Source organism: Prunus persica, chromosome G2 (genome assembly GCF_000346465.2).
Source record: "Prunus persica cultivar Lovell chromosome G2, Prunus_persica_NCBIv2, whole genome shotgun sequence".
Taxonomy (NCBI): domain Eukaryota; kingdom Viridiplantae; phylum Streptophyta; class Magnoliopsida; order Rosales; family Rosaceae; genus Prunus; species Prunus persica.
The window spans coordinates 4,333,568-4,344,951 of NC_034010.1; the positions used below are offsets into that span (position 1 = coordinate 4,333,568).

Genomic DNA, 11,384 nt, shown 5'->3' on the forward strand with positions numbered 1-11,384 from the left:
AATATAACCGTCGTTGAAAATTGTCTCTCTGATTGCAAATTTGCAACGACGTTAGGTATAATATTTGTAGATATACAAACGCACACACATCATCAACTTCCAAAAAATTGTCTCTCTGATTGCAAATCTGTGTCATCTGTTAAGATTATGATGTGGAACAGAGTTCCATCTGGTAAGATTTCGTAACCCTTGGGATCTCAGACAAATCTGATTATGTCGGCGGTTTTCTATATAAACTGTCGTGGTTATTTCAATTCTTGTCATTAAGTAGATCTACCGACGTAGGATAAGAAAATCAAAGAAAAAAATTGTTAACAAAAATTCTTATTAAGACGACGGTTTAAATTAAAGGTACGACGTATAAAATGAATAAATACGACGTTAAATTTTATTGTACGATTTAAAAATAACGTCGTAGAACTATACGAGAATGACGTCAATATATTTATATTTTCCGTCGTTGTACATTAATTTAATATGGCGATATTTTGTATTTTAAAGTCGTGGATTTGTTTGTAATTATACGGCGTCTTATACGAAAACCTCGTCCTGTTATTTTATGAGTAAAAACGGCAGTTTTTATTGAAATCGCCGTCTTTACTTTCTACGTCGGTCGATTCATAACTTCTGCCGTTCTTTGTTGGCATTGATTTTACACTGCGGAAATCTGTTTCAAATAGACGTCGGTTGTTTAATTAGGTACGTCGTTGTTTTTGAACAGCCATTTGAATCTCCATTTTTTAGTTGTCTAAGGTTGTATTACACGACGGTGTTTTTAGAACCGTCGTCTTTTTAAAAACCACGACGGTTTTCACTTAGACCGTCGTTGTTTTCTGGTCGTCTTTTTCACTTTTTGTAGTAGTGTGCGTTCACATGATCAGATCTTCATATTTGTCATCATTATGCAAGTGTTCGTATATACTCTTCGGAATGAGAATGCAAAGGTTTGAGACTTGATATTGGCATGATTTGTGTTATTTATATGCAAGGGTCCCAAAACTATAATTAACTGAAAGTGCAATAGGGTGATTTTATGGAAGTGCTTTTGTAATATGGAAAGGCAAAATAAATAAATAAACGCTCTTTTAAGAATTTTTTTTATGTGATTCTTCCCCTTCCAATCTAAAACAAAATTCCCCAGACACAAAGACAGCCAACTCTCAGCTTGTGGAGTTTACCCTTCTGCCACCCAAAGTAAAACTAGATTTCCTTCTTTGAACTCATAGCCTTTCAGAAAAAGTGAACAATAAGGAAAGTGCCTTTTCTTCTGAACAAGTCGATGAACTCCCTCCCATGAAGCAATCTTACCACGCAGCGCCTGGACGAAAGCAGAGAGAAAAGCTTCTCCAACCATTTGTTTTCTGTTCTTTGCAAATACCTTAAGTGTGATTGAAACTGTGAAACTTATAAGATTTGTTGCCTAATAAAGCGATTTTCAGAATGTCCTATGGCTACCAAATTACTAGATCTGAATTTGATGTGGTAGACATAGGACGAATGTGTTGTGTTATTTCCTCTTCTAAGAGGGTCACTAACTGAAGATTGCATATAGAACAACAATGACTGTCCCTGCTCATAAAAATGCTTGACATGTAGACAATTACTAACTCTGTATATTTTTAACATTTCAAGAGAAAACTATAATGCAGAGACATGGTCCAAACAGGGAAACGTATGGAAATTAGGGGGAGTGAGTTTGCAGGAATTTACAACAAATTAGCATGTCACCAATGGTTTCCTCACTGCTATACCACATATAAGAAATCCAATCATTTTCATGGAAGGTTTTGTTGATGATTAGCTTTGAGATATGGGGAAAAAGGACAACATAGCAGCCAACGAGGTGGTGTTCAATGTGATGCAAGGCACCGCAAAGTAAATATAGGACAAGTTGGAACAAATGCCTGGGCCTAGGCCCAAAAAGTGTTTCCAGCGGGCAAACGCAGCCAGGGTAGTTGGTGGGATCTACAAGTCTGGGCTGGTCCAAAGACAAGAATAGCCTGGACTGTTGTCTTGATTTGCTAACGTTAGCGATGACATCATCAACAAAAAAAAAATTATAAAAATCTAAAAAAAATACTAAAAATTTCATATTTTTAAAAAAAATAAATACTTGGTCATATTCTTCACTTCCCACACTAAAATTCTATACAAATTCCTCTCCTCATATCTCATGTGAATAGTGATTTCCCTTGAGTTTCCATGGCAATGAATGGAAACACTACAAGCCTTTTGCAAGAGCTGTCACTATTCATGTGAATAGTAACAGGCATTGTCTTGCCCTTGCCTTTTGCCATGATAAATAAGTGGAAGTGCTCTTAAGGGTACGCTCCTTCAGATGGAGCATCTAAACACCTTTAATTGGTGTGTTGCGGACTTTCAACAAATGCATGTGATGTATGATCCAGACGATAAGGCTCTCTTGTTGTGGAGATCCTTACCGTTGTCATATAACTCACGTCAACAAAGAATTCATCACGTAACACGTTGGATCAAACAAGAGCCTGAATAAGAGGCTCAACTTCAGATAATGTGGGCACTTGTAGCTGGCCATTTTGTGTTGTCATGTATTATGAAGTGACCTGGTTCGTATTCAGTATTTGATGTCCAAAAGCATAAGTGTACTGTCTCAAGTCCTTTTGAAGTCCAAATGATTCCCGTATTAAAATAAATGATTTCAACGCTACAATAGTTATCAATGCAATTTTAGAATGCTGCTAAACAAACCCTAAAATAAACTGAGTACACCTATTACCAAAGTAATTATTGAATTACTAATTTGTCCTAATATAAAATGACCAAAAAATATATATAATTTTTAAACAAATATAATTTTAATAAATACACCCTACTTACCATTCTTTCCTAGTTTCTTTACTTCTCTTGCAAATTCTTTCCTTTCTTTTGCTGTACCCTCCCTTAGCCATTTCACAGCCAATACACGACCTGAGTCAAGCATAGCTTTGTACTTTGTTCCATGACAACTCCTTCCAATAGTTTCTGCTGAAGCACATGAAAGTTCTTCTGCTGTGACCAAGGAGCCATCAAACAGATGTAAATCACCAGTCAATTTATCTGGAGAACAAGTTTTGAGAACATAAGGACTCTCAAGTGGTTGTTGATTTTTAGAAGGTGATAGATTTGGGATTGGTATTAAGGTGTTATGTGATATAGTGTATTAGGGTGTACCATGGGTATTTTTGATAGTTAAATAGGGTGTGCTTAGTTAATTTTATGTTTTGATTAAAATATTAGGGTGTACTTCGATCATAGGGTGTACTCAATTAATTTTAGGGTTCGTTTAGCAACACTCCAATTTTATTGCATGAAATTGAATTAAAACAGTAAAATCTCACTTGCAATGGTTTGACTTAGTTCATTGCAATAGAGAGTGCTATGTAATGAACCCTCTATTGCAATTGCAAAAGACAGTTTCAGCTTCTCTCCATTTGGTAAAGTACTTAACCAGATAAATAGTTGTTATATTTCTTTTATGTTTTTTTCAGATGTTAGGATTCAAACCCAAGACATTGTCTGAAGGAGCAATTGTTCTAAACCACTACAATTGTTCAAAAAGTATTATGTGAACAACAAAACCCCTTCCTTGTTAATTTAGAATTTGAGTTGCAAAAGGAATATTCACAAATTCTTGATCAGGAAGAGTTGTTGTGGATGCAAAAATCAAGAGCCAACTGGCACAAAGATGGGGATAGAAATACTAAATTTTTTCACATGACGACGGTGGTTCGACGCAGAAGAAACAAAATTCTTGGTCTCAAAGATGACAATGGGAACTGGGTGACTGATAAAGAGGGCCTGAAAAATATTACTATCAATTATTTTCAAAAGTTGTTCTTTGATGATATGACTTGCACAGGTACTGCTACTCTCCCTAATTTTTTTTCCTGTCGCTGATCAGAGTTTTTTAGATAACTTGTTGGTCCCTGTGAGTAATAGTGAGATTAAAACTAGTATGTTTACAATTGGACCTTATAAAGCTCCTGGTCCGGATGGCTTTGCTGCGTGCCTTTACCAACAGTGCTGGGAAATATGTGGTGCTGAGGTGTGTGATTTGGTCAAGCAAGTTTTTACTACTGGGGAAATCCCATATGATCTCACTAGGACTTTAATTGTTCTAGTCCCAAAGGTGACTAGCCCGCTATCTATGGCGCAAATGAGGCCAATTAGTTTGTGTAACACCCTCTACAAGACCATTTCGAAGATTTTGGTAAGTCGGCTAAGACCCCTACTTAAAACTTTGATCAGTCCTAATCAGGCTAGTTTCATCCCTGGAAGACTAATCTCTGACAACATCGTTCTAGCTCAAAAGCTCCTTCATAAATTTAGACACTCCAAAGGGAAGAAAGGTTTTGTTGCTTGGAAAATTGATCTTTCTAAGGCTTATGACAGAGTCAACTAGGGTTTTCTAGAATTTGTGCTTAGAGAAATCAAACTCCCAGTGGCTACAATCAAGATTATTATGCAATGTGTTACCACGGTTCACTTCCAAGTAAATTTGAATGGTGAAGCTACTCCTTCCTTTACTCCTGAAAGAGGACTGAGACAAGGTGACCCCCTCTCCCCTTATTTGTATGTGTTGTGTCTTGAGAAATTATCCCATCTAATTAGTGAGGCTGTTGTAAAAAAGGAGTGGCGAGCAGTCGGTATCTCTAGAATTGGTCCTAAGATTTCCCACCTTTGTTTTGCGGATGATTTACTCCTTTTTGCTGAAGCTAGCACGCGACAGGCAAGAGTGATGAAGAGATGTCTTGATAATCTTTGCCGAGCTTCTAGTCAGGTAATGAGTTTTAAGAAGTCCCAAATCTTCTGTTCCCCAAATGTTCCAAATAATCTGGCTGCAGAGATTAGTAGTATTTGTGAATCTCCTTTGACTTCGAACCTTGGGAAATATCTGGGGGTCCCATTAATTCATTCAAGACTAAATAAGGCTACTTATCGAAGTGTGGTGGATAAAGTGCAGCAAAAGCTTACTGCTTGGAAAGGCAAGTTGCTTAGCTTGCCTGGCAGAGCAACTTTAATTCAATCAGTGACTGCTTCCATTCCTTTGTACACTATGCAAACTGTTTGGCTCCTGGCTAGTACATGTAAGGAGTTGGATAAAATAAATAGAAATTTTTTATGGGGGAGTAGTGATGATGTTTCGAAGGCTCACCTTGTGAAGTAGGACACAGTTTGTAAAAGCAAAAAGAAAGGCGGTCCTGGTCTTAAGCAAACTGATCTTATGAACCAATCTATGTTGGCCAAGGTAGGATGGAGATTATTGCAACACAAGGAGAGCCTCTGGTCAAATGCTCTATTCAGAAATACCTACAAGGTAATGTTTCTAATATTTTTTGCAATGAAAGGGCAAAGCACTCGCATCCTTCTCCTACATGGCGTGCTATTGAACATGGTGCAGATATGTTGAAAAAAGGGATAAAAATAAGAGTGGGAGAGGGGCTGCACACTTCCTTTTGGACAGATTATTGGGTTAGTGATGGGCCATTGATAAGTCGGTTTGGGAGGGTGCCTCAAGATAAAGTTTATGACTATTTGTCTCATGGCACTTGGGACCTGAAAAAGCTAAAGGAAGATTTACCACTTGAAATGGTAGGTCATATTACGTGTGTACCTGCTGGATTAAGTTGTAAACCAGATATTCCTATTTGGAAGCATACTACCACTGGCTCTTTCAGTGTTAAATCAGCATATATGGCTAATTGTCAGGAGTCGTCGAGTATGGATGTTAGTTGGGCTTTTATATGGAACATTAAGGCTCCCCCCAAAATTAAATATTTCCTTTGGTTGCTGCACCAAGATAAACTCTTAACAAATGATCAAAGAGTTAAAGGAAGATGACAATGACTGCCAATTGTGATATTTGTGGTGCCCCAATGGAGAATGCAGCTCATATTGTACGGAATTGCCCAGTGGCAATTTCAGTTTGGCATCAATCACTTATGCCTATGAATCTGAGTTTGCTTCAGGTTGCTGATCTTCATACTTGGGTTGCAAAAAATTTACACAACTCTACAATTTTAGCCTATGGAGTGGAGTGGTCAACCATATTTGCTTTCACTTGTTGGTTTCTTTGGAAATGGAGGAACAAAAATATATTTGATCATGGGTTTGTGTTTCCCAACAACCCCAGACACGTCATTCTTATGGCTGCTGCAGATTGGACACAGGCCAATATTGAAAAAACTAGAAAACCCACCCGCTCTCTCACTGCTCTCTCTTGGCAATATCCGAATGAAGGAGTGATTAAAATCAATACCGACAGGTGCAGAAAAGGTAAGGATGGACACATTGCTGCTGGGGGTGTACTCAGAGATAGTTCTAGGCAGTGGATGAGAGGCTTTGCTGTCAATCTTGGTGTAGGACAAGTCTTGGAAGCTGAGTTATGAGGCATCTATCTTGGACTGAAAATTGCTTGGGATATAGGTTGCAGTGCAGTTGTGCTTGAGTCTGACTCAGCGACCGCAGTACACCTGCTTAACAAAAATGTGGAAGACTTTCATCCTCTTGCTACTATGTTGTGGGGATACCAGGATTATATAAACAAAAACTGGGTTTGTTCTATTCATGTATATCGTGAGTGCAACATGGTAGCGGATAAACTAGCTGAATTGGGTTCATGTCTTGAGTTGGGTCTGTCAACTTTCCAGGACCCTCCTGACAGTATTCGGTCCTTTCTTAGTGAAGATTTACTTAGAGTCTGTAGGCCTAAAGCCATTGTTTAATTTCTTTGTTGGGCATTAGCCCCGTTTCTTCACCAAAAAAAAAAAAAAAAGTACTTAACCAAATGCAATTGCAATAGACGTTTGGTTTAAATTGGTTTTAGTCCTGTTTCCAATTTTTCCGATTTTGGACCGGATTATTATTATTTTTTCAAATTATTATTTTTTAAATTCAAATTCCTACTAAAACTTTATTTTTTAGGTTTGAAAATTTACAAATGATCTAATTTCATGCAAAGAGAGATATTGGGCCTAGAAAAGAATGATGTTTTGAAGTTGGATTTTGGGAAATATTAGTTATAAGATTAAAAAGGTAGTATTGGATTTAAATAATTTTGTAAAAAAAAATAAAAATATACACAACCAGTTTGGTCCGATTTGTTAAGGTGTGAAACCGAAATCGAAACCAGTTTGAACTGGTCCGGTCCAGTTTGTTGAGTTTTTAGTCAACTGATTTGTTTTCCGATTTTTTCCATCCGGTCTAGCTAGGTGTTCTGATTTTCCAGTCTTGATGCCCACCCATAGATATAACTATTGATATGAAGCTATTGAACTGTATCATTGCAAGTAAAGTTGTAGTTCAATTTAATCGATGTCAAAATAGTTCAATAAATTAAACTATTGCATTGAACTATTGAACAACCATTGTGGATGCTTAGGAGCTTGGGAATGTGTTTCAAATTGCATACCTATGTTTGGTAAGTGCACTCTTGGGAATGCAATTATGAACTCATAGATAAGGACTTCCCATGTAGGGGCGAAGTTCATGCCCTCGGCTTACCATAGAAAACTTTTTCCCCTCACTTGAGAAAGCATTTAATAATGTTTTTTTTGGACTAACTTACTCCTATTATAATTTTTAAATACCATTTTTACACCCTTAAAAAAACTCTTCATATATTAACCTTTAATAATTAAAAAAAAAATCAAGGGTATTGTTGGAAACTTAATAACTTTTCATTCATAATATTGCACTAACCAAACATGGGAATGAGAAATAGTTGCATTTCCTAGTCCTCATTTCCCACCGTTTTCAAATGTGGGAATGAACATCCTCCATTCCCATCTCGTGGGATTAAATATGGAAAATTTATTTCTAAGAAGTTCAATGGCGAACCACACGGGCCCTAAGGTGACTATGCCTTTTGGATTTTGCTTTTGTTTGCCTTCAGCTTATTCATACTCATTTACAAAATAATATCATTTTTTCACCATTAAACTTATATAGGCGAGCCCAACATAGCCAATTTATTAAATAAGTTGACTCTAAACAGGTTGGACCAGCCCAACATAGCCTATTTAACACCTCTAATTAAACACCTATAGAAACTCATGATATACTTTTGTAACAATTTCTATTAATTTAATCACGCACACATGACATAGCTTTCTTTTGAGAGACTTTTTTTGTTCGTTCCTCCACCAAACTCAAACCCTATTCGCAATTCCCTCTCTTCATCTCTCTCTTCCTTTCCTTTTCTCTGGTCACAACGCCTAGTCATTTCAAACAAAGACGAGATAGACTTTAGGGGCACATTGGAACTTTCAAAAAGTTTTGGAACAATAAGAACCGAACCGAAAGTCGAGCATGAGGAGGACTGTTAACTTTTTCTTTAACTTTTTTTCCAATAAAACAAATCTGTGTGGGGTTGTGGAGGTTCGAAGCTATGACGCTTTCCACTGACGAAGGGCTGACAATCAAGTCATTATATACTGATTGGCTGGCCTAATTCTTTCGGATTTTGTCTAACTCCATATTTTTTGTTTCTGTAAATATCTGACTCTATTGTACTGTTTTAATCAACTGAGTGTGCCGTACAACACTTTTTCTTTTTCTTTTTTTTGGTGAACGCCGTACAACACTTTACCTTTTACTACAGAATGCTTTTTTTGTTTGGTTCTTTAAACACGATGTTTCTGAAACGTATTGAGCACAATGTCATGTTCATGTCCTTGTGTCTTGCTCCTTTTTCTCCCCTCTGTTTTTCTACGATTTACCAGTCTTTCTTTGTTAGGCAGAGGTGAGGTTCGCCTTTCCATACAACAAACTATCAACCTTCGTTGGAGAGCGAGGACCCCTTCTTCTTTGTTTTTTTTGTCTTTCAATTATATCTGAGTCTCAGAAAATGGGAGAAATAAGGAGAACTGAAACTGATTCAGGAAGCAGATCGTCAAGCTTTTCCATTTTACAAGATGATCAAGAAGGCTTTTCACCAACCTCATCAAACGCACTGGTACTTGTCCAAAACGCACCAATTGTCTCCTCCTACAATGAGAGAATCCGCCCCATGCTTGATGCCATTGACAAGCTCCGCAACCTCATGGTTATGGATGAAGGCATCCAGCTGCCCACCATTGTTGTTGTGGGAGACCAGTCATCTGGCAAATCCAGTGTTCTTGAGTCCCTCGCCGGCATCAGCCTGCCGCGTGGACAAGGCATCTGCACAAGGGTTCCTCTCGTAATGAGGCTTCAGCACCACTCTGATCCTGAACCAGAGCTTTCACTGGAGTACAATGGCAGAGTTGAGCACACCGATGAGGACAACATTTCTGAGGACATTGTGAATGCCACCAATCTGATTGCTGGGGACAGCAAGGGAATTTCAGACACCCCATTGACCTTGTTGGTGAAGAAGAATGGTGTGCCTGATTTGACCATGGTTGACCTCCCTGGAATCACTAGGGTTCCAGTTCGTGGCCAGCCTGAGAATATTTATGATCAAATCAAAGATATAATCATGAAGTACATAAAGCCCGAAGAGAGCATCATTTTGAATGTGTTATCTGCTTCTGCTGATTTTAGCACATGTGAGTCAATTAGTATGTCGCGGAGTGTGGATAAAACCGGTGAGAGGACTCTGGCTGTGGTTACAAAGGTTGATATGGCACCAGAGGGACTGCTGGAGAAGGTTACAGCTGATGATGTGCATATTGGTCTTGGCTATGTCTGTGTAAGGAACCGGATTCGAGATGAAACGTATCAGGAGGCGAGGGCTATTGCGGATCGATTATTTGAAACTGATCCTTTTCTTTCGAAGATTGATAAGTCTATGGTTGGAATTCAGGTTTTGGCTGACAAGTTGGTCCAAATTCAAGCTGCTAGCATAGCTAGAAACTTGCCTGATATTGTAAAGAAGATCAATGACAAGCTGAATTCTTACCTTTCAGAGCTCAACAAAATGCCGAAAAAGCTCTCATCTGTTGCTGAGGCCATGACTGCTGTTACGCAGATCATTGGAACATCCAAAGAATCACTGAAGAAAATTCTTGTGAGGGGAGAATTTGATGAGTTCCCGGATGACAAACACATGCATTGCACGGCTAGGCTTGTTCAGATGCTCAATAAGTGCTCAGATCAGCTTCACGAGTGCAATGAGAGTGACAACAAAAGTAATTTCTTACTGGAGGAGATTGCGATTTTGGAGGAGGCCAAAGGTATCAACCTTCCCAATTTTGTTCCGCGCAATGCTTTTCTTATAGTTTTGCAGGGTAAAGTTAAGGGGATTTCGAGCATACCTATTGGGTTTGTTGAGCAGGTTTGGAGTTATATTGAGGATGTGGTTTTGTCTGTGTTAATGAGAAATACAGAAAACTATTACCATGTTCAATTGTCTGCCAGAAGAGCAGGCCATAATCTTATTAAAAAGAAGAAAGAAAGATCGATTAATTGGATGACGGAGATAGTGGAAATGGAGAAAATAACTGATTATACATGTAATCCGGAATATCTATCCGAATGGCATAGGCTCATGACTGAACAAGAAACATTCATCCAAAAGGTCTTGCGTGACGCTGAGATAAACATAAATGTAAAGGGAATTGGGATGGTTGAAGTTGGAGGTCTAAGGAAGTACACACATGTCCTGTTGTCTCAAGCTTTCGACTTGAAAATGCGGATGACTGCGTATTGGAATATTGTGCTGAGAAGGTTGATTGATATCATGGGTTTGCATTTGCAGCTGAGTGTTTCAAACCTTGTGAACAAGGACCTGGAGATGGAGATTATGAATGAGCTACTGGGACCTAACCATGGTGGTGGGATTGAGAGGATGCTGGAGGAACCTTCATCAATGGCAGTGAAGCGCCAGAAGCTCATCAAGAGCATCAAAAAGCTCAAGGAGTCCAAAGAGGTTGTGTGTAAGATCATGGACGACAGGTTTAGTTACGCCGATTACCTTGTGTGATAGATAACTAAGGAGTCCAGTTAAATTATGGTATGTTTCGTGTGAAAGAAGGCATTTTGCCAATGATGTGTGGTTGATCTGTTTGTACTTAATTATGGATCTGCATTTTGTTTATCATGTACCTGGTTGGTTGATGTTCTTGTGTGACTTAATTATAAGCACATTCTGTTTTTGTCTTTTGGGTTGCTAAACCTTACCCGGCTTGTTCCTGGAATAGGAGGAAATTTCTATCCTCTGTTCCTTCCTAGATCTCTTAATTCATGACACTGTGGGTGATGGTCGAAACACCTTCCTTTGTCATGATCACAATTTGAACCCTTTTGGGGCTTTTCTCTTTGAGTTGGGACCCTTGTTAGTCTTCCATTTGGTCAATGGGAATCTATTGGCATTTTCTTTTGCCACGCTCAATGGGAATAATAAATCACTTCCCAATGGAGCTCTGGCCTTCTAGGCACTTATT

At 38.4% G+C, this 11,384-nt stretch overlaps 1 protein-coding gene across 1 annotated transcript; it reads left to right on the plus strand.

Annotated features, from left to right (window-relative positions):
• Positions 8,678-11,100, plus strand: LOC18786426 (dynamin-related protein 4C). The gene has a single exon (XM_020558541.1). It carries the CDS (start codon positions 8,867-8,869, stop codon positions 10,922-10,924), a length of 2,058 nt encoding a protein of 685 aa, XP_020414130.1. The 5' UTR covers positions 8,678-8,866; the 3' UTR covers positions 10,925-11,100.

Excerpts from the sequence above, each read along its gene's own strand:
- LOC18786426 (XM_020558541.1), top strand. The coding sequence starts at position 8,867 with ATGGGAGAAATAAGGAGAACTGAAACTGATTCAGGAAGCAGATCGTCA.